This window comes from Pituophis catenifer, unplaced genomic scaffold (genome assembly GCF_029215685.1).
Source record: "Pituophis catenifer annectens isolate HBS135680 unplaced genomic scaffold, rPitCat1.0.hap2 SCAF_12, whole genome shotgun sequence".
NCBI classification, from domain to species: Eukaryota; Metazoa; Chordata; class Lepidosauria; order Squamata; family Colubridae; genus Pituophis; species Pituophis catenifer.
In genome coordinates this window covers 23,953,698-23,977,225 of record NW_027256892.1, presented here as the reverse complement: position 1 = coordinate 23,977,225, position 23,528 = coordinate 23,953,698, and the positions used below count along the sequence as shown (strand labels likewise).

Here is a 23,528-nt window from a genome sequence, read left to right as displayed (position 1 = left end):
ATGTCGCCCATCCTTCTCAAAGTCATCAGTAGCACACTGGCTTGGCTTCTTCTCTACTTGGGATTTTGGTATCAAAACAGGCATCGTGGCGCAGAATGGAGCTGTCGAATTGTCACTTTCTTACACGGCTTGATGGTCACTTTCCTTTCTGGCTATGTTGTCTTCATTGATGGTCCCTGGCCGCTGACTCATACAGGTAGGAAGGTGTGGGTGAACCTCCACCAGCATATATGGAAGAAGCAAGTGGCATCAGACTGGCATAATGGATCAGGGTCCTCCACACTGCCAATGGGTGACCTAAAATTCCCACTGTCTCAGCCTTGGAACCAGGACTAAGGAAAGTTAGACCAGCAAAGGAGAATATTTGTAGCTCAGGGTTGAAATAGCAATAGCAATAGCACTTAGACTTATATACTGCTTTACAGTGCTTTACAGCCCTCTCTAAGTGGTTTACAGAGTCAGCCTCTTGCCCCCAACAATCTGGGTCCTCATTTTACCCACCTCGGAAGGATGGAAGGCTGAGTCAAACTTGAGCTGGTCAGGATCAAACTCCTGGCAGTCAGCAGAATTAGCCTGCAATACTGCATTCTAACAGAAAGGAAGGAAGGAAGGAAGGAAGGAAGGAAGGAAGGAAGGAAGGAAGGAATATAGCAATGGCACTTCGACTTATATACCACTTTACAGTGCTTTACAGCCCTCTGTAAGCGGTTTACAGAGTCAGCCTCTTGCCCCCAACAATCTGGGTCCTCATTTTACCCACCTTGGAAGGATGGAAAGCTGAGTCAACCTTGGTGAGATTCAAACTGCCAAATTGAAGGCAGCTGGCAGTTAGCAGAACTTGCCTGCAGTACTGCACTCTAACCACTGCGGCTCATGGGTCCTTGGTGCTCTCTGAGCTGGATTGTTTTCTTGCAGATCTTTCATTACCCAAATTAGATAACTTCATGATGAGGGTTGTCTGCAAGAAAAAAAAACGAGCTCAGAGAGCACCAAGGACCCGTCAGATCTGGTCCTTGAAGCGTTGAGGCCACCGGTCTTCTCCAGGGCTCAATGTGGCTGTTTCCATTTCCCTACCGGTCAATGGCATGCAGAGATATCATTCTTGCAACCCAACCTGACAGATGTGTCTTATGAGCACGTTCAGAAGATGCGGGGAAGCCCCAAAGCAGCTGGGCTAAGCCTTCCAGAAGATACAACCCCTCTATGCTTCAAGCCACAGATTCAGATGGATGTTTCCCAACCTGGCCCTCCAATTTGGCACAGCTGAAGGTTTCATTGGGTTCTCAAAAGTCATACGACTCTTGTGCTCAGAAGTTGGCCTACGTTATTATCCTGGGGTGAGGGAGGAAGGAGAGGAATGGCTGAGGATCCTAATCTTTAAATTATGGACTTCCTAACCTAAGGATCATGCTCTTAGCCTTCTTGCCCATTTGTCACTGCTTCTCCTAATCCAGGTGACCTTTTTGATTGCCACAAGTTCTCCTCCTGCACATTATCAGCTGTCAATGTGCCGCCTTCCATTTTAGTTTCATCTTCCACCCAGCTCACATGACTTCTCCAGCAACGATCCACCAACATGGCTCGACCTGGTATAGAAAAACTTCCCATTTTTTCCTTTCTTCCTCAACAGCTTCTCACCTCTTCCCATAATTAACACGCTCCATGAGTGGTGCAAAATAGTTCGTTAGAAGTCTAGGCCCACTTCATCTGCTGGCGACTCCATGGTGGTCTCTGCAGCCCGTCTCAAAGGGCTTGTGGTTGCCTTGTTCTACAAGTTGAGGTCCATGTGCCTTAAAGAGGCCAAGGTTGGGACATCCTGGTTTAGAACATGCAGCGCTCTCAAACAGAATTGGAAGGGACCTTGGAGGTCTTCTAGTACAACCCCCTTCTCAAGCAGGAAACCCTAGACCCGTGATGACGAATCTATGGCATGCGTGCCAGGGGTGGCACACAGAGCCCTCTCCAGTTGCTCTTCTGGTTTCTGGCATGCCAGCCAGCTGGTCTTCGCACCAAAAACGCCCCCAAAATACCCTGAAAACTGCCAGAAAAACTGCCTGAAAATGGCCCAAAACCTGCCTAAAAACAGCATGGAAAACAGCCCAAAAATGGCCTGGAAAATGGTCTGAAAACAGCCCGAAAAATGGCTAAAGCTAGGACTTTTTTCAGGCCATTTTCTGGGTTGTTTTTGGAACTTTGAGGGAACTTTTTCAGACTGTTTTTCGGGCCATTTTCAGGCCATTTTTCAGCCATTTTCAGGCCCTTATTAGGCCAAAAACTGGCCTGAAAACAGCCTGAAAAATGGCCTAAAAACAGCCCGAAAGGCCTGAAACACAGCCCAAAAATGGCCCGAAAAACAGCCAAAAATGGTCAAAAAACAAGCATGCATATGCCAGCCAACTCGTCTTTGTATTTCCAGCACTCCAGCGCTCTGGCACTCCGCCATGCACAGAGGGTTGTGGGTTCAGCAGGTTCTGACCAGTTCTGACGAACCGGTAGCGGAAATTTTGAGTAGTTTGGAGAATCGGTAGTAAAAATTCTGACTGGTCCTGCCCCCCATCTATTCTCTACCTGGCGAGTCCTAGCTGATTGGGAGGAAATGGGGATTTTGCAGGAACCTTCCCCTGGATTGGGGACGGAATGGAGATACTACAGTATACTTCCCCTGCCACGCCCACCAAGCCATGCCACTCCCACCAAGCCACACCCACAGTACCAGTAGTAAAAAAAATTTGAAACCCACCACTGATTCACAACTTCTGGAGGCATTTATTAGTATTATTATTATTTATCAAATAATATGTATGTATGTATGTATGTATGTATGTATGTATGTATGTATTTATTTATTTATTTATTTATTTATTTATTTATTTATTTTTCAAATTTCTATACCGCCCTTCTCCTTTCGGACTCAGGGCGGTGAACAGCCAAGTAAAACACTTTATATACAAAAGTTAAAATAGATTTAAAATAATTAAATAACTTGGCCCATCATTTAAAACATTATTAATTGTTATTAATTGTTCTCACTGTCAGGCAATTTTAGGTGTTCCTCCTCTATTCTCCTCACACCCCAGAAACCTCTCACCTCGCCTCAACCTTGCAGGGGTGGGGAAGATCGAGAGATCACAAGTGATCTTAGGCTATTCAGCAAGCTGGATTGTAAACAGGGATTTGAACGTTGCATTCGGCGCTCTTAAGCCCTGTTACTCACTGCATTAGACAGGCCCCGGTGACCCAATTAAATGCTGAGATTTCTTTCCAAGTTGCAGGTGGGTAGTGCACAGCCAGGGACGAGTTGGACTTGCCCTGCAAGGATGTTTCTGTCACTTCTGAAGCACGAATCCCAGGAGTTTCAGAGAAGACAGTGGTTGTGTTGAGGTTGACACCTCATTTTTGGTGGCGACAAGTAGCAAAATGCTGGCAGGTATAAAGTCAGCCACCAACTAAGAACTCTTAGCTTTCTCCAATTCTTTATATATAATGTTTGAGGGAGGCGGTGATTGTTTATGGAATTCTGAGTCTTTCGAGCTAACCGAGTGGCCAACCCAGTTTCAGTCATAAGGACTAGAAACTCCCTTCTGCAAGTGAAAACAGTGCACTCCAGAACATACCAAAAGCATGTGAGGCCAGCTGAGGGAGTAACATGCTTATTTTTTTTGTCTTTTCCTTCCTTCCTCCTTTCCTCCCTGCTCTGTTCTTTCCTTTCTCTTTTTCCTCCCTCCCTTTTCTTCCTTACTTCCTCCTTTCTGTCTGTTCTTTCAATCTTTTTTCTCCCTCCCTTTCTTCCATCTTTGTTCTTTCCTTCCTTCTTTTTCCTCCTTTTCTTCCTCCCTCCCTTCCTCCCGTCTGTTCTTTCATTCTTTTTTCTCCCTCCCTCCCTCCCTTCTTTGTTCTTTCCTTCCTTCTCTTCTTCCTCCCTCCCTTTTCTTCCTCCCTCCCTCCCTTCTGTCTGTTCTTTCATTCTTTTTTCTCCCTCCCTCCCTTCTTTGTTCTTTCCTTCCTTCCCTTTTTCCTCCCTCCCATTTCTTCCTCCCTCCCTTCTGCCTGTTCTTTCAATCTTTTTTCTCCTTCCCTTTCTTTCATCTTTGTTCTTTCCTTCCTTCTCTTTTTCTCCCTCTTTTCTTCCTCCTTCCCTTCTGTCTGTTCCTTCCTTTTTTCTCCCTCCCTCCCTTCTTTGTTCTTTCCTTCCTTCTCTTTTTCCTCCCTCCCTTTACTTCCTCCCTCCCTTCTGTCTGTTCTTTCATTTTTTTCTCTCTTCATCAGTTCCTTCCTTCTCTTTTTTTCTTTCTTTCTTTCTTTCTTTCTTTCTTTCTTTCTTTCTTTCTCTTTCTTTCTCTATCTTTTTTCTTTCCTTTTCTTTCTTTCTTCTTTTTTCTTTCTTTCTTTTTCTTTCTTTCTCTATCTCTTTTTTCTTTCCTTTTCTTTCTTTTTCTTTCTTTTTCTTTTTTCTTTCCTTTTCTTTCTTTCTTTCAAAAAATCATCCATTTTTCATCTCTCTCTGTGTGTGTCTCATTCACTGCTTTCTGTCTTTATCACTTGGGCTTCAATGTGGATTCAGTTTTGCTAGCCTGCATGTTGCCTCCTCCGTTGTGTCCTCACAAGACCTCTCCCCTGCCTTTAGTTTAGCTCTCCTTTGCTGGGATTAGATCTTGAACCCTTTTCACGCAACACCTTGCCAGCCTTGTGGGTCAAATAATTCCCTGGAGGAAAGTCTTATTCTAAGCTTTTGGCTTCCTGCCCCATATAACAGGGGCAGCCTTTACAAGCCCTGTTCCTTATTTTGCAATGTGGGAACCCTGCAATTACTCCAAGGGCAATAAGAGCTAAACAGCAGCACCAAAAATAATATCCTGTATTTTGAAGAGTATTAAATGAATAGTAAGCTGTGGCATTTTGCCCTTTCACCATAGAGGAACCCAGTATGTTTACACAGGGAGAATTCAGAGTGCGAAAGGGGAGGAGAATCAGGAATGTGAACCCAGCTGGAGGAGTTCGTGATCTACACAGGGTTTCCGCAGAAAGAGAATTTGGAGTTTCAGCTTTAACACCCTTCCGTAAACGTCCTTCATTTGCTCCAGGGAGAGTTTTCGATGTGTAGGAGGGATGATTAACTTTAGGTTCAAGGTCTCGCAGGTGCTTTTTTTTTTTTTTCAAAAAACAACTCGACTTTGTTAATTAAAATTAACATCCGGTTCGCGCGAACCGGCTGAATCCCACACCTGGATGGACCTCCTTAAGAGAGGGGAACCATCTCCCCAGTCCTTCAAATAACCTGGCCCTAAGCCATGGAGGGCTTTAAAGGTTTAAAACTAACACCTTGAATTGGACCCCAAAGCAAATCAACAACCAATAATGCAGCTATCACAGCAGAGGTGAGACATGTGTGCAAATCTATACCTACACAAAACCACTTAGGCCACAAAGCTACATTAAGAACCAGTTGAAGATTTCAGGTATTATTTTTAAGGGCAGCCCCATGTAAAACATATTGCAATTGCCAAGACAGGAGGTGACTAAGGCAAAGTTGACTCCGAGCATGACTTGCCCTTAGAGAAATTCTGACAAATCCAGAATCAGCTGGGCTTTTTTATTCCTTGCACCTTGGAGATGAAGATGCGAATAGAATAGAATAGAATAGAATAGAATAGAATAGAATAGAATAGAATAGAATAGAATAGAATAGAATAGAATTTTTTATTGGCCAAGTGTGATTGGACACACATGGAATTTGTCTTGGTGCATACGCTCTCAGTGTACATAAAAAGAAAAGATACATTCATCAAGAATCATAAGGTACAACACTTAATGATAATCATAGGGTATAAATAAGCAATAAGGAAACAATATCAATATAAATCGTAAGGATACCAGCAACCAAGTTTCAGTCATACAGTCATAAGTGGGAGGAGATGGCTGATGGGAACGATGAGAAGATTAGTAATAATGCAGACTTAATAACTAGTTTGACAGTGTTGAGGGAATTATTTGTTTAGCAGAGTGATGGTGTTTGGGAAAAAACTGTCCTTGTGTCTAATTGTTCTGGTGTGCAGTGCTCTATAGCATCGTTTTGAGGGTAGGAGTTGAAACAGTTTATGTCCAGGATGCGAGGGGTCTGTAGATGTTTTCCCAGCCCTCTTTTTGACTCGTGCAGTATACAGGTCCTCCATGGAAGGCAGGTTGGTAGCCATTGTTTTTTCTGCAGTTCTAATTATCCTCTGAAGTCTGTTTCCTGTCTTGTTGGGTTGCAGAACCAAACCAGACAGTTATAGAGGTGCAGATGACAGACTCAATCATTCCTCTGTTGAACTGGAATGATTATTATCAACTTCAAATAGGATGAACGTATTTGACAGCAGTAGCAATCTTACGAACTCATAACACAGCATAACATGGAGATTCTCAGCCATCCAGGTCATGCATGGCTGTCTCATAGTTGTTTTTTTCAAAAGGCAAGGGGAGTTTCTTTGTTTTTCCTTGAAGAGGTGTCGCTTCTCATCCGAGAAGCTTCTTCAGTTCTGATGGAAGAGTTTATATTCCTTGCAATCATCTGGTCATTAGTACTCTTTCTGAGAGTCTTTGAAGCCACTTGGAGGTTTCTCTGTGCCCTCAGGTTCACATGAATAGCGCAAAGGGGTGTGGAGCCCTTTGAAAAAGCATGTTTCGGACAACCATGACCTAGATGATTGAGAAACTCCATAGGCATTTAGGGAGAGAACGTGCTGTCAGCACTTCAACCTGCATTTACTCTAGTGCTGACATAAGAAGGAGAAGCGAAGGAGTCTGGAAAGGGACGTTTGACTTTTCACCTACTTATTTTCCCTGGAGATAATATCCCCTAGAAGATGGGATGGGAGGGGGGAAATTCCTTTGAGCTGGAGCAGTAGATTAGGGGTAGAATGATTTGGAAGATGGCCAATGAGTGCAGGGGAGTGGGGAACGGAAAGGGAGGGTTTTGGGGCTGGAAGTCAGTGTTGGCTTCGATTGGAGTCGGGTTAGAAAGTCGTGCTTAATAAATAGGAGTTTTTCTTCAAAGACTTTGTTTGAAAATGCAATTTATTTGAGACGACCTCGAAACTTGACATGCATATTATTTCAAACAAGTGACTGTCTCGTCTCTTCTTAAAAACCTCCAGCGATGGAGCGCCCTCGATTTCTGGTGGCAAGCTGTTCCACTGGTTAATTGTCCTCGCTGTTAGGAAATTTCTCCTTAATTCAGATTTCAGAAGGTACCTGATCTTGACAGCATAGTAACACAGGTAGTCTTCAATTCACAACCATTCACTTAGGGACCGTTCCCTAAATTACGACGGCACTGGAAAAAAGTGACTTACAATTAGTCCTCGCACATAACATCCCGTGGTCATGTGATCAAAATCCGGGCTCTTGGCCACTGGCATGTATTATGACAGTTGCAGCCAGTTACCAACAAGCAAAGTCAAGGAGGGAAACTGGATTTTCTTAACAACGGTTCGATCCGCTTAGCGACTGAAGTGATTCGGGGCAAAAAAGGTGGTAAAATCACACACAACTCACTTAACAACCAACTGCTCGGCAATGGTAATTCCGGTCCCCAATTGTGACCGTAAATTGAGGACTACTTGTGGTATTATAAAAATGGAACAAATAAACAGCAATGTAAAAACGCTGATATTCAAGCCAATCATTTTGCATGGAACTAATTGCAAGCGTTTTCTAATATTGCTATTGTTGTTCCTTTGTTTGTTTGCCATTGGAGCCCTAGAATTCAGGGGTGTCAAACTCGATTTCATTGAGGGCTGCATCAGGGTTGCCTTTGACCTTATGGGGTCGGGGTGGGTATGGCTGGGGTGGGCGTGGCCAGCTCGACATTGCTCATATTGGGGGCGCCTGTGGTGGCCCAAGTGCTCCGCCAGCAAAAACATGCTCCCAAGCTCCGTTTCCGGCTGTGACAGCCTCCTGCAACACTGCCAGCGAAAACAGAGCCCGGGAGGGCTGCACACAGCCTTGCAAGCTCCAGCTTTTCAGCTGCAGTGGCCTTTAGCAAGGGGTTCTTTGCCCGGTTGCTGGGTGGGTGCGCTCATGGTGGGTGTGGCCTAGTCAGCCTCCTGCACCATGATGGGGCGGGGCGTTTTTGCCCTCCCTGGGCTCCGGAGGCTTTCTTCGAGTCTCCAGGAGAGCGAAAACAGCCTCCCCAGGCTCCAGAGGCCCTCTGGAGGCCAGAAACAGGCACATTTCTGGCTTTCCCGAACTTCCGGTAGGCCCATTTTTTGCCCTCCCCAAGCCTTCACACGTGCCCTGCATTTACCTGCATCCAAAACGGGTCATGTGGGGACTCCTGGGAGGGGCAGAGCGGTGTGGGGTGGGGAGAGCCAGCCCGAAATGGGCTTTGGGGATTCTCAGAACTGCACAGAATCTTAGCTAGAGGTTCTCCCGAACCCTCAGCAGCTCACCCCTGGCCAGATCTAAGCATTCCATGGGCCGGATCCAGTCTCCGGACTTTGAGTTTGACACTTCTGCCTTAGATACAGTATTCTTGGTAGCTTATAACAAGCAATAATGACTTAGCATGCTGCCGTAATATGAAGCCGATAGTTATGGATTGCAAAACATGGTTTCCCCTCTTGATACGCCGTCTAAAGCCGAACGCTGCAATTTGTAAAATTATAAGTTACCGCTCAGCAAGTTGGTCAAACCCAGCCAGTTATGGCTTATACAACCAATGATTAAAACAAACCTCTTCTTAGCGTAGTTAACGTTAAGGAAAGGAGTGGGGGGGGAAGAGAAACGTCGAATCCCACTGAGAATGGAAGTAAATGTGTGGCGAGCTCACTCGCTTAGATGCATTACTCGCTGCACTGATGTCATTTTTAAAAGAGAGATTATTTTAAAGTCTAGACGAAAACATTTTGATTCCTCGGTGTGATGTTTGACGCGGTTCCCCCGTAATTTTCTTTGAGGGTAATTTTCCTGGCAGAAGGTTGATTCGGGTGACGGCGGGGAGGTAAAAGGAATGCATATCAAAACCTTTTAACTGGCAAATTTATTAAAAGCTTCAGGATGTCAGACAATGATCAACGTTAAGCCATCTTTAAAATCTATCGTTTCACTGCTTTGGATTGAGACAACTTCCAATATTTGACGGGCTTCCCCAGAGAGGAGGTGGTCAAGCCAGGGGTGAAATCCAAATTTTTCCCCTACCGGTTCTGTGAGTGTGGCTTGGTGGGCGTGGCAGGGAAAGGATACTGCAAAATTTCCATTCCCATCCCACTCTAGGGGAAGGATATTGCAAAATCTCCATTCCCACCCCACTCTGGGGCCAGCCAGAGGTGGTATTTGCCAGTTCTCCGAACTACTTAAAATTCCAGCTACCGGTTCTCCAGAACCTGTTAGTACCTGCTGGATTTCACCCCTGGGTCAAGCTATTTTCCAAAGCACCCGAAGGCCAGACAAGGAATAATGGATGGAAACTGAACAAGGAGAGATTCAACCTGGAAATAAGGAGAAATTTTCTGACGGTGAGAACAATCAACCCATGGAACAGAAGTTGCCTTCGGAAGTTGTGGGAGCTTCATCACTGGAAGCTTTCAAGAAGAGACTGGACTGCCATCTATCAGAAATGGTGTAGGGTCTCCTACTTGGGCGGGAGAATTGGGCTAGATGACTTACAACTCTGTTAATCTGTATTTGTAATTTGCCGTGGCCAACTCAGAATAAAGAATAACAGAGTTGGAAGGGACTTTGGAGGTCTTCTAGTCCAACCCCCTGCTTAGGCAGGAAACCCTACACCATTTCAGACAGATGGTTATCCAACATCTTCTTACAAACTTCCAGTGTTGGAGCTTTCACAACTTCTGAAGGCAAGTTGTTCCACTGATTAATTGTTCTAACTGTCAGGAAATATCTCCTTAGTTCTAGGTTGGTTCTCTCCTTGATTCGTTTCCATCGATTGCTTCTGGTCACCAAGAATAAAACTAATTGAATGAAACGATTAATACAACCTTGAATTGTCCCATGGCAAGTTGGCCACATCAGGGTTGTGTTTGATCTTGGGGCGGGCGGGAGGGCGTGGCTGGAGGGGGGGGCGTGGCCAGCTCAACGTCACTCATCGAGGCTCTGTTTTCAGCCGCAACTGTCTCTTGTAGCCCTTTGCCAGCAGAAATGGAGCTCAGGGACGCCGTGCATGGCTCATCCGGACCCCGTTTTTGCTGGCAGAGAGCTGCAGGAGGCCATTGCGGCCGAAAACAGATCTTGGAGCTCCATTTTCGCTGGCAGAGGCAGCACAGGCTGGTCCTTCGGTGTTTCCAGGATGGGCCCATGGACCAGATCTAAGCACCAGGTTGGATTCGGCCTGGAGGCCTTGAGTTTGACACCCTTGTCCTATTTATTATTTTTTTTTTTTAATTTGATTTTATATGCCGCCCTTCTCCGGAGACTCAGGGCGGCTTACAATGCGCTAAGCAATAGCCTTCATCCTTTTGTATATTTATACAAAGTCAGCTTATTGCCCTCACAATCCGGGTCCTCATTTCACCTACCTTAGAAAGGATGGAAGGCTGAGTCAACCTTGAGCCTTGGCGAGATTCGAACCTGCAGTAATTGCAGGCAGCTGGTGTTACATTACAGTGCTTCTGTCTGTTGAGCTAAACCAGGCTCCTAGTTTATTTATTATTTTATTTATTTATTTATTTTGTCACATTTCTATGCCGCCCCACTCCCAAGGGACTCTGGGCGGCTGACAACAGAGAATAAAACAATGCAACAATATCTCATACAAAAGTTAAAAGAAGACATTAAAACATTAAAACGTTAAAACACATACACTCCAATCTGTGGCCGGGTCTTGCAAGATCACTATAACGAGATCACCGCTCCTAGAGCCTCACTGCTTTAGAATCTTCAGAAGGGAGAAAATGCAAAAAAAAGGGGGAACACAAAACTAAATTGCTTTTCTTCTTTTTTTAAAAAAATAATAATAATAATTTAATCTATTTTTAGGCCACCCCAACACACCGCTCCAAGAGTTCGTCCTCTGCCTGTCACTGGGCTATTTCATCTTCGACTTCTGCTGGGAAGTCCTTTTGGAGAGCAAGAACGACCTGATGCTCTCTCACCACCTGCTAAGCATGGGCGGCATGTCGCTGGTGTTGGACACCGGCAAGTCGGGCCCCGAACTCAGCGCCATCATCTTCGTGAGCGAGATCACCAACCCGTTCTTGCAAATGCGTTGGTTCCTGCGAGACAACGGGGGCTACGACAGCTTGGCTGGCGATGTAGTGGACACCTTGTTTGTGGCTCTCTTCCTGGGGCTGCGGATCGTCGGGGGCGCCTGGATTATGCCTTCCGTGATGAAGTCCCCCAAGACGTACTGGACACTCAAGGGTGGAATCCTAGCGATGTACGGGGTATCCTTCATGTTTTTGATGAAGATCTTCAGCTTCTCCAGGAAGAAAATCAACAAGAAAATCCAGGCTTGGAAAAATGGAAGAACCCGAAGAGATCCCACCAAGTGTAGCCGACCTCTTCCGAACTTGGGTATCCGGGGGTCTGTTGAACCCAACCTACAAGGAGCAAATAGATCTTGTTGACTTGGGAATCTATTTTCCACGCCAGATCTGGATTCATGACTCAGCTCCAGAGAGCCATGCCTAGAATTTAAGATGATGTTCAAAATGCGGCCAAAGTCAGTAGGAAATGGCCTGGGAGAAGAGGTTTTGCAAGAGGAAGAGGTTTACTTCTGAAATCAGTCGATCCAGTGTCAAAGGCCACTTGCCCGAGGGGGCTGCTAAAATGGATTACAGTGAAGTATGGATCTGAGCAGGGGTGAAATCCAGCAGGTTCTGACAGGTTCTGGAGAACCAGTAGTGGAACAAGCTGGCCCCCAAGTGGGGTGGGAAAGGAGATTTTGCAATATCCTTCCCCCAGGAGTTGAGAGGGAATGGGGATTTTGCAGTATCCTTCCCCTGGAGTGGGGGTGGGAATGGAGATTTTGCAGTATCCTTCCCCTGGAGTGGGGGTGGGAACGGAGATTTTGCAGTATCCTTCCCCCCAGGCGTGGAGAGGGAATGGAGATTTTGCAGTATCCTTCCCCCCAGGCGTGGAGAGGGAATGGAGATTTTGCAGTATCCTTCCCCTGGAGTGGGGTGGGAATGGAGATTTTGCAGTATCCTTCCCCTGCCAAGCCACGCCCACAGAACCAGTAGTAAAAAAAAAAAATGGATTTCACCACTGGGTCTGAGGCAAGAAACATTGGGCCCAAGCCGAGGGGGGGGGGAGACAGACAGAGTCCCACCTGATTTGGAGGATCACTGCAGGTAACTCAGATGGCAAAGATGCTTGTCAGTTGGTCAAGGATGGGATATAAAACCAGATTTCTGGTAGTCCCAAAGGTGCTTTTTATTTTTTATTTCCCCCCCAAAAAAGCAACTGGACTTTCTTGTTGTTGTTGTTGTTGTTTTTTTGCCTTGAAGACGTTTCGCTTCTCATCCAAGGAGCTTCTTCCATGCTGACCGAATGGCGGAGGATGGAAGGGTTTATATTCCTTGCAGTCGTCTGGTCTTAGCACTCTGAAGGTTGGTTGCTCGCTTTCGGGGAGTCGTTGAGGCCGCTTGGGGGCTTATCCGCACCCCTCAGGGTCACCTGAATCAGGGTGCAAATGGGGGTGAAAACTTCACAAAGGACCGTGTTGTAAATGGGAGACAGGGGATGTCGTATCCCTCCCCCTCGATTGAGAGAGAGGGCTATTCAGTTTTAACGTGGACGTGGACTTTCTCCAGAATGGGTTTTTTTATCAAGTTTTTAATTTTATATTACATATACATATCAGTGCGTGAATAGTGTGACACCTGCGTGCCAAATATTCCAGTACAGTTAAAATAATATTATTAATCATCACATTCATCCAGCTTATACATTTCTAATGTTAATACTTTCCTAATATGATTGGATTGCTTATTTGTACCCTAGGACTATCATTAAGTGTTATACCTTATGATTCTTGACGAATGTATTGTTTCTTTTATGTACAATGAGAGCATATGCACCAAGACAAATTCCTTGTGTGTCCAATCACACTTGGCCAATAAAAAATTATATTCTATTCTGTTCTATTCTATTCTATTCTATTCTATTCTATTCTGTTCTGTTCTGTTCTATTCTATTCTATTCTATTCTATTCTATTCTATTCTATTCTATTCTATTCTATTCTATTCTATTCTATTCTATTCTACTCTACTCTACTCTACTCTACTCTACATGCAGCAAAGAGGGGGCTGAGGGGTTTTTTAGCTAAATTTTTAAGGAAAATTTTAAGGGGACCCGGGAGGATGGGTGGGAGTTGTAAAAGTGGACCTGGGGGGGTCCAGATAGCGACTGTGCGGGATGAGGGGTTGATTAGCTGCAGCAGAGGGGTCGTGACAGGAAATTTAACTGGGGGGCAGGGGGACGATAGAAGGGGCTGTGTAATTGAAATCATGAGTGGGAGGGGCAGGTACGACGGGCGCAGGGGGTCATATCAAGTGTCGGGGGTGCGCACGCGCTGTCTCCGAGCGATTGCGCACTCCGGCCCCCAATGCGTGACTCGTGTCCTGGGTTGTGTAGAGCCTCAGGCCCAGGGTCCGCGGCTGATGTTATGTAATGCCAGGTCGGTGGTTAATAAGGCCCCCCTCATCTGTGATCTTATTTCGGAGGGGGGTGCAGACCTGGCAGGTATTACGGAGACCTGGTTGGGCCAAGAGGGGGGGGGTCCCCCTCGTAGAGATGTGCCCGCCAGGTTTCCGTGCATTTCATCAGCCAAGGGCCCAGGGGAGGGGTGGGGGAGTGGCGGTGATCATTAGGGAGAGTCTTTGTCCGAGGGAGACCACTGTTCCTCAGATAGCCGGATGTGAGTCCCTTTGTGTGAAGTGGGGCCGTGCGGTGCAGATGGGTTTGCTGACTACGTACCTGGCTCCCTGCCACGTGGCAGCGACCCTGCCCGAGCTACTCGACGTCATTGCCGGGGTGGCGGTCGATACCCCCAGACTTATTGTCATGGGGGATTTCAACCTCCCATCCGCAGGTGAGGCGTCAGAGGTGGCTCGGGAGTTCATGGCTTCCATGACGGCCTTGGACCTGACCCAGTTAGTTCAAGGCCCCACTCACATAGGGGGACACACTCTGGACCTGATTTTTATCTCTGGTCAGTGGTTGAATGATCTTGGTAGAGGGGAACTAGATATTAAACCCTTGTCATGGACAGATCATTCACTCCTTCAACTAGACTTTCCTACCGCCTGCCCCCACCGCAGGGAGACGGAACCGACCAGATGGTTCCGTCCCAGGCGCCTGATGGATCCCGAAAGGTTCCTGACGGAGCTTGGGCCGTTTCCTGAGACTCTAACACACGACTCGACTGAAGAGCTGGTGGCCGCCTGGGAAAGGGCGGCCGCCGGAGCTTTGGATCGCGTCGTGCCTTTGCGGCCTCTGACCCGATGCCGATCTCAATTAGCTCCTTGGTTCTCTGAGGAGCTGAGAGAGATGAAGCGTCGGAAAAGACGCCTAGAGAGCATTTGGAGGACTAGTCAATCCGATTCCGACCGGACACAGGTGAGGTCCTATATCAAGACCTACCTAGTGGCGATAAAAGCGGCAAAATCTAACCATTTTTCCGCTCTTATCGCATCTGCAGAGAACCGCCCAGCCGCCCTGTTTAGGGTGACCCACTCCCTTCTTCGGGGGGGAGTGCGGGAAGATCCCTTGCAGGGTCGTGCTGAGGATTTTGTGCAATTCCTGCACGATAAAGTCGCTCGGATTCGGGATGGCTTGGACTCCGATTGGATGAGTCCACGGGAGGAGACCGGGGCAGGCCTTGAGAATGTTATCTGGGAGGAGTTTGATCCTGTGACTCCCGAGGATGTGGACAGGGTTCTGGGTAAGATTAGTGCCGCCACGTGTTTATTGGACCCGTGTCCCTCCTGGTTGGTACTGGCCTCCCGGGAGGTTACACGAGGCTGGCTCCAGGGGATTATAGGTGCTTCTTTGGGTGAGGGTGCCTTTCCTGCTGCCTTGAAAGAGGCGGTAGTGAGGCCCCTCCTCAAGAAGCCTTCCCTGGACCCGGCTGAATTAGCCAACTATCGTCCAGTCTCCAACCTTCGTTTTGTGGCGAAGGTTGTTGAGAGCGTGGTGGCACGACAACTTCCCCGGCACCTGGATGAAGCTATCTATCTAGACCCGTACCAGTCGGGCTTCAGGCAGGGGTACAGCACAGAAACGGCATTGGTCGCGTTGGTGGATGATCTCTGGAGGGCTCGGGACAGGGGTTGTTCCTCTGTCCTAGTCCTATTAGATCTCTCAGCGGCTTTTGATACCATCGACCATGGTATCATGCTGCAGCGGTTGAGGGGGTTAGGAATAGGGGGCACCGTTTTGCGGTGGTTCTCCTCCTTCCTCTCCGACCGCTCGCAGTTCGTGTTGGCAGGGGGGCAGAGGTCGACCTCGAGGCGTCTCGCATGGGGAGTGCCGCAAGGGTCGGTCCTCTCGCCCCTCCTGTTCAACATTTATGTGAAGCCGCTGGGTGAGATCATCCGTGGTTTTGGAGTGAAGTGTCATCTGTACGCTGACGATACCCAGCTGTACATCTCCACCCCAGACCACCCCAACGATGCCCTTGATGTGATGTCCCGCTGCCTGGAGGCCGTGCGGGCCTGGATGGGGAGGAACAGGCTCAGACTCAACCCCTCCAAGACCGAGTGGCTGTGGCTCCCGGCGCCCCGATATAGTCAGCAGGTGCCATCGCTGACTATTGGGGGTGAATCTTTGCCCCCCACGGAGAGGGCTCGCAATCTGGGTGTCCTCCTGGATGCACGGCTGTCTTTAGAAGAGCATATGACGGCCGTGGCCAGGGGGGCCTTTTATCAGGTTCGCCTGATTCGCCAGTTGCAGCCCTTTCTGGATCGGGACGCCCTGCGCACGGTCACTCATGCCCTTGTTACTTCCCGGTTGGACTATTGTAATGCTCTCTACATGGGGCTCCCCTTGAAGAGCACTCGGAAGCTCCAACTGGTCCAGAATGCGGCCGCGCGGGTGGTTATGGGCGCAACCCGTTATGCCCATGTGACACCCCTCCTGCGCGAGCTGCAATGGCTCCCGGTGGTCTTCCGGGTGCGATTCAAGGTGTTGGTTACCACCTTTAAAGCGCTCCATGGCATAGGACCCGGGTACCTCCGAGACCGTCTTCTGCCACCAATAGCCTCCCACCGACCAGTTCGTTCCCACAGAGAGGGTCTCCTCAGGGTGCCGTCAGCCAAGTTATGTCGGCTGGCGACGCCCAGGGGGAGGGCCTTCTCTGTGGGAGCCCCAGCCCTGTGGAATGAACTGCCCCCGGAAATTCGTAAGATATCTGACCTCCGGGTGTTTCGCTGCGCATTGAAGACCCTGTTGTTCCGCCAGGCCGGACTATCAATACAATAGTTTTAAATTGGGGTATTTAAATTTATTGGGGTTTTAAATTTGAGCCATTTATTTAATTATTTTAAATTTTATATCATTGTTTTGTTTGTGTTTTTAAATAGGCTGTACACCGCCCTGAGTCCTTCGGGAGAAGGGCGGTATAGAAATAAAATTATTATTATTATTATTATTATTATTATTACTCTATTCTTCTATTCCAATCTACTTTTTCTTCTATTCTATTCTATTCTATTCTATTCTATTCTATTCTATTTTATTCTTCTATTCTATTCTATTCTATTCTACTCTACTCTACTCTACTCTATTCTTCTATTCCACTCTACTTTTTCTATTTTATAAAAATGTGCCTAATATTTCCCCTTTCTCTTATTTCTGTCTTTATTCTAACATTTATTCATGTCACCATTATATTAAAAGACGTTCCCTTTGTATTGGAATACTTTCCTTCGTTATTTCATTGTTCAATATTTAAATATACAATTCTAATGCCAATCACAATATTATTTAAACATACAAATTAATTCTATTCATATTCTTTACATTCAGCCAATCTATATATAATTCCACTATTAATACACCTGTATATATTAAAATATATTTTCATTTTATGACTTGTTATTTCACTCTATTATTCCACTGCAAATCATATTATTTAAACATACTCAACAATACCATTATTCAATCTCTAATTTTCCCATTTTTAATACTTTTTATTCATATTTCCCATATTTCACTCTTTGAATCTATTTATATTAAAACACTATCCTTCATTATTTCATTATTCAATTTTTCAATATACTTTCTCCAAAATGTGAGAATGTCCATAGACACATTTCTGGCACTGTTATCTTACCTGGATAAGCTAGAGACTGGGTACCTACCCTATTAATCACAGGCTGTTAATTTTGGATAAATCTATACAATGTTTAGGGACGCACTGGCTCAGTGGCTAAAACGCTGAGCTTGTCGATCGAAAGGTCAGCAGTTCAGCGGTTCGAATCCCGAGTGCTGTGTAATGGGGTGAGCTCCCGTTACTTGTCCCAGCTTCTGCCAACCTAGCAGTTCGAAAGCAGGTAAAAAAATGCAAGTAGAATATAGGGACCACCTTTTGTAGGAAGGGAACAGCGTTCCGTGCGCCTTTGGCATTGAGTCATGCCAGCCGCATGACCACGGAGACGTCTTCGGACAGCGCTGGCTCTTCAGATTTGAAATGGAGATGAGCATCGCCCCCTAGAGTCGGGAACGACTAGCACATATGTGCGAGGGGAACCTTTACCTTTTATACAACGTTTGAGCCTCCAGAGGGTGCAATTTCACAACTCATTCAGCCAAAGTCTGCTCATCTTGGAAGCAGCCATTCCATTCAAACATTCCCACTACTACGACATCCTTCTATATGATCTCCTCCGGCCTATTTCTTCCCAGCGTAAAATCCCAAGGGAATTGAATCGTTTTTGAACTCCCTGCTCCAGAGTGGATTTGAGGATCTGGAAAAAACAACAACATTCCAGCTCTCAATTTTGCTTACAGCCACAAATGAAAATATTTTGAAGGACTTGCAAACACAAGTCAAACAAACAAACACGCGAAATGAAATTGAACAGGATGGGCAAGGGAACAATGTTCCCCGGGGGCTGTTTTCTTTTTCTGCTTTTTTGCAATACGGGCTTCATAATTGCATCACTATAAAAATAGCTGCAGTTTTTAAACAAACTATTAAAGCTGAAGTGCATGGAATCAGATTGTTTGGTGCTTGTTTTATGACAATTAAGGACCAACTCAAAGAGGGGAGAACGGACCGTTTGTGGTATGTGACACACAACTGTCCTTCCAGAAATACAAAACAATATTTTCAGTAACTGACTGTGCAGGATGTATCCCCAAGCTCTTCGCAAATGAACCAATAGGACAATAAGGAACTAATTGTGAAAATGATCAAAATAGTGATGATAATATCAAAATGATCCTAAACAGGAGGGGGACTACCCAATTTTCCTCTTTAGGAGACCAATAAACCCGAAAAAGAATTTTTGTGAAATGCTTTTTTTTTTTTTTTTTAATTTGATTCATATACCGCCCTTCTCCGGAGACTCAGGGCGGCTTACAATGCGTTAAGCAATAGCCTTCATTCTTTTGTATATTTTATACAAAGTCAGCTTATTGCCCCCACAAACTGGGTCCTCATTTCACCTACCTTAGAAAGGATGGAAGGCTGAGTCAACCATAACAAATATATTTAATATTTCTTGAGACCTGAAAGTATTGGGTATTTGGTAATAGAAGAATCTCCGTCTCTATAAATTTCTTGTACGGGTGGTCAAAATTATTGTAGTATTTTTTTTAAAAAAAATGTTGATAGTATTGTTGTTTAAGTTCCTATATAAAAACCCCTTCTGTAATATATTCGGAGGTACAAGGTTTTCAGAGGAACAGAGAACATGTTTTCACACATTATGAGCAGTTTTCTAGATGTAGAGAAGAGGTTGGTTCTTCTTACCACAGCAAGCCTTTAGAGATCTTCCTTCCTTCCTTCCTTCCTTCCTTCCTTCCTTCCTTCCTTCCTCATACTCTATTCCTTCTTCCTTCCTTCCTTCTTCCCTTCCTTCCTTCCCTTCCTTCTTTCCTTACTCATACTCTATTCCTTCTTCCTTCCTTCTTCCCTTCCTTCCTTCCTCATACTCTATTCTTCCTTCCTTCCTTCCCTTCCTTCTTCCCTTCCTCATACTCTGTTACTCCTTCCTTCCTTCCTTCCTTTCCTTCTTTCCTCATACTCTATTCCTCCTTCCTTCTTCCCTTCCTCATACTCTATTCCTTCGTTCCTTCATTCCTTCGTTCCTTCCTATACTGTCTTTATTAGTTTCACAAATAACTCATGGCAGCAAATATATCCAAGACACTTTCCTCCTCCTATTTCCCCCATAACAACAACCCTGTGAGCTGGGCTGAAAGAGAGTAACTGTCCCAGACAGTTCTTGTGACTAAGGAGGGATTTGAACTCCTGGTCTCTTGCTTTCTAGCCTGGTGTCTTAACCAAATCTTCCCAAAACTCCTTCAACCAAGAAGTGTGTGTACATTTAACAAGCAGTGGTTCCCCCCTGGCTGTGTACTCCTGAAGTTGTCCTCCTGTACTCAGGGGAATAATTAGAGCTAACCTCACAATGCTCCAGAAAGCTGCCCTTAATCCTTCTCTTCAAAAGTCCCACAGGATTGCTTGCGGAGTTTAACTGGGTCATATTTGCGGCAAGGAAAACTCGAACTAATCCACATTCTAAACCATTTGTGCGAATACGACAAACGGGAGTCTAAACTTGTGAATCAAGACAGGGCGATTCGCAGATTTCTTGATATCTGTGTGCGACGTGGGAATCTGTGACGAAGGGAGAAGGTTCAAGGATTTGTTCAATTATATTCTAAGATATTTGGAATTTGTCCATCAATAATATGTTCGCTAAGCTGGAAGAGACCTACTCGATGGGAGTTTAGCCTGAAAGAATGTGATTTAATAAATGTACTTATTCGGTTATATGTTATTCTGTGTTTACTGATTCATAAACAGGCAACTTTCTTTTTGTATAAAACTATTTGGAGGGGAGGAAGGGGTTATAATATTTGGGCCCAGTGGGAATTCCCAAGCAACTAATAAAGACCTCTGAAAGGCAACAAAAAAGCATCGAGTTAAAGAAGTCAGGATTCCTGGTCAGGGGTAAAGATGCAGGCTGCTTGCTGGGAAAAAGCAAAGGTTACAAAAGCAATATCTATCTATCTATCTATCTATCTATCTATCTATCATCTATCTATCTATCTATCTACCTATTATCTATCTATCTATCTACCTATTATCTATCTATCTCTATCTATCTATCATCTATCTATCTATCTATCTATCTATCTATCTATCTATCTATCTATCATCTATCTATCTATCTATCTATCTACCTATTATCTATCTATCTATCTACCTATTATCTATCTATCTATCTATCTATCTATCTATCTATCAATCATCTATCTATCTATATCTATCTATCTATCATCTATATCTATCTATCTATCTATATCTATCTACCTATTATCTATCTATCTATCTATCTCTATCTATCTATCTATCATCTATATCTATCTATCTATCTATCTATCTATCTATCTATCTATCTACCTATTATCTATCTATCTCTATCTATCTATCTATCTATCTATCTATCTATCTATCTATCTATCATCTATCTATCTATCTACCTATTATCTATCTATCTATCTACCTATTATCTATCTATCTATCTCTATCTATCTATCTATCTATCTATCTACCTATTATCTATCTATCTATCTCTATCTATCATCTATCTATCTATATCTATCTATCTATCTATCTATCTATCATCTACCTATCTATCTCTATCTATCTATCATCTATCTATATCTATCTATCTATCTATCTATCTATCTATCTATTTATCTATCATCTATCTATCTATATCTATCTATCATCTATATCTATCTATCTATCTATCATCTACCTATATCCATCCATCCATCCATCCATCCATCCATCCATCCATCCATCCATCTATCTATCATCTATCTATATCTATCTATCTATCCATCCATCCATCCATCCATCCATCCATCCATCTATCTATCTTGCTTTGGTAACCTTTGATTTTTCCCAGCAAGCAGTCAGCATCTTCACCCCTGAAAATGATATATATACCCCGTTTCCCCAAAAATAAGACATCCCCTGATAAGAAGCCCAATCGGGCTTTTGAGCGAATGCGCTAAAATAAGCCTCCCCCTGAAAATAAGCCCTCCCTGAAAATATTTAAACGCAGAACTGGAAATCAGGTAAGATGGCAAGAGGAACCCCATCTTGCTCCACGCGCCCCAAAATAATAAGACCTCCCCGAAAATAAGATCAAACACTTATTTTGGGGTTCAAAAAAATATAAGACAGGGTCTTATTTTTCGGGGAAACACAGTAGATGATAGATAGATAGATAGATAGATAGATAGATAGATAGATAGATAGATAGATAGATAATTAGATAGATAGATAGATTATTAGATAGATAGATAGATAGATAGATAGATAGATGATAGATAGATAAGATAGATTATTAGATAGATGATAGATAGATAGATAATTAGACAGATAGATAATTAGATAGATAAATAGATAAATAGATAGATATATGATAGATAGATAGATAAGATAGATAGATTATTAGATAGATAGATAAGATAGATTATTAGATAGATAGATAGATGATAGATAGATAGATAATTATTAGATAGATAGATAGATAGATAGATAGATAATTAGATAGATAGATAGATAGATAGATAGATAGATAGATAGATAGATAGATAGATAGATCTGTAACATAGAGGAGTCTCTAGTCTTAAGGTGAGCCTTCCAAAATATTTTAATCAGCCATATACATCTACTTTATACCCAACAAGATTTTGAAACCATTGCATTCTAACCAGGGACCTCGGATCAGATTTCTGGCTGCTTCCTGCCCTGTTGAACTGTTCAAGCTGCAGATAGTTTACAGGTACTTAACTTCAGCCTTACTTGCTTGCAAACTAAGCCAGGTGCCTCCTTCTATGGCATTTACCGTACCTGCGGGACCGACGCGCTCCTTCGCCTTCTCAGTTTCGCTGCTTTCCTCCAACGACCGTTGGAGAAAACGGTTCTCCCCACTTGGGCCGGGACGCCTTAAACCTAGTTTAATTTTAACCGTGGTCTGCCTGCCAGGTAAGCCCCTGGCCGCGTTCTCCCAGCAAGCCGAGGCCGCGAGCGATCCAGCAAGGCGCCTCCTTTCCCCCCCACGTTGCGCGCTGGACTCCTGCGCGCGATCGGCGGGCGGCGCGGTGCCCGCGGGCGCTGCCATCCGTCCTCCCCACCAGCAGGTGACCCTAAGCGGGCTTCCGTTCTCCGCCTTGCCATCGTCGCTGCCCGGACGAAGCTCGGTGATCTCGGGCACCGGGAGACGCCTCGCCGCCGGGGGCGACCGGGAGAAGAAAAACCCGGGGCCTGGCTTGGCCAGGTGAGCGCCGACAGGTGTGCCCGCTCGCGCGCTCTCCTCGCCCGGCGGGGCTGAGTGGCTTGGGTTGGGTGGGGTAGTGGGTGGGCGAAGAGTCCGGGCGATCGCATTCGGGAGCGCTCCGGTTCATCGGGGACGCGCATCGGCCGCCGGCCGGAGCGCGATGCTGCGGGGTCTTTCGGAAAAAAAAAAAGGCTGGAGGCGGGGGCGCGCAAGGAACGCGCCACAGGTTGCGCTTGGCCATAAACGAGGCTGGGGCTCCGCACGGGATTGCAACTCCCATGCACGGGATTGCAACTCCCATGCGCCACGGTCGGGGGCGGAAAGGAGGAGGAGAGGGTCTCCGCAGAGTTAAGTTCCCGCGGTGGGTTTGCTCTGAGAGATATGCCTGGTAGCTAAAGGTTGGAGATTTATTTGCATGGCTTGGGATGTATGGGGTGAGTTAAGGGAGGGAGGGAGGGAGGGCTTGTCCTGTATGGGGGGAACCCAACCATAGATCCCATGTGGCTTGGTCGGGGAAGGACCAGAAGGACCCTCTAGGGTTGTGTTTTCAATCTTGGGCACCTTTAAGATGGGTGGGCTTCAAATCCAGTTTTGACTGTTGAAGTACCGCCATGTGGGAACACCTGAAAGACCAGGATAAGGACAATCTAGGTAGTTGCTAAGATTGGACAATAATGACATCATCCACCCACCCACCCACCCTACTTCTTTTCCTTAGAATGCTGACAGGCAGCCATATAAATTGCTTATTGTTATTTTTTTAAAAAAAATACTTCTTTTCCTTAGAATGCTGATGCAATTCATGATGGTGCCATTTATCCAGAGATGTCAGGAATGTTGGCCTCCTGAGGTCTTTGTGGCTTGTTAATGGCTATCTTTGTGTCTGTTTGTTGGTTGTAGATGCTTATATTGGTTATCAGTTATACAACTATTTGTAACATTTACGATTCATCCATCCATCCATCTATGTCCATCCATCCATCTATGTATCCATCCATCCATGTATCCATGTATCCATTCATCCATCCATCCATCTATGTATCCATCTATCC

General features: G+C 45.3%; 1 protein-coding gene across 1 annotated transcript; it reads left to right on the top strand.

Moving 5' to 3' along the window:
* LOC139323102 (TLC domain-containing protein 5-like) lies at positions 1-22,480 on the top strand. The gene is made up of 3 exons (XM_070952322.1): positions 1-196; positions 10,978-11,514; positions 22,185-22,480. Exons 1-3 carry the CDS (start codon positions 1-3, stop codon positions 22,478-22,480), a joined length of 1,029 nt encoding a protein of 342 aa, XP_070808423.1.
* Positions 22,481-23,528: the final 1,048 nt, after the last annotated feature.

Coding starts and splice junctions, on each gene's coding strand:
- LOC139323102 (XM_070952322.1), top strand. CDS start 1: ATGTCGCCCATCCTTCTCAAAGTCATCAGTAGCACACTGGCTTGGCTT. Junction 197..10,977: donor CTGGCCGCTGACTCATACAG/GTAGGAAGGTGT, acceptor ATCTATTTTTAG/GCCACCCCAACACACCGCTC. Junction 11,515..22,184: donor CCGACCTCTTCCGAACTTGG/GTATCCGGGGGT, acceptor TCTGCCTGCCAG/GTAAGCCCCTGGCCGCGTTC.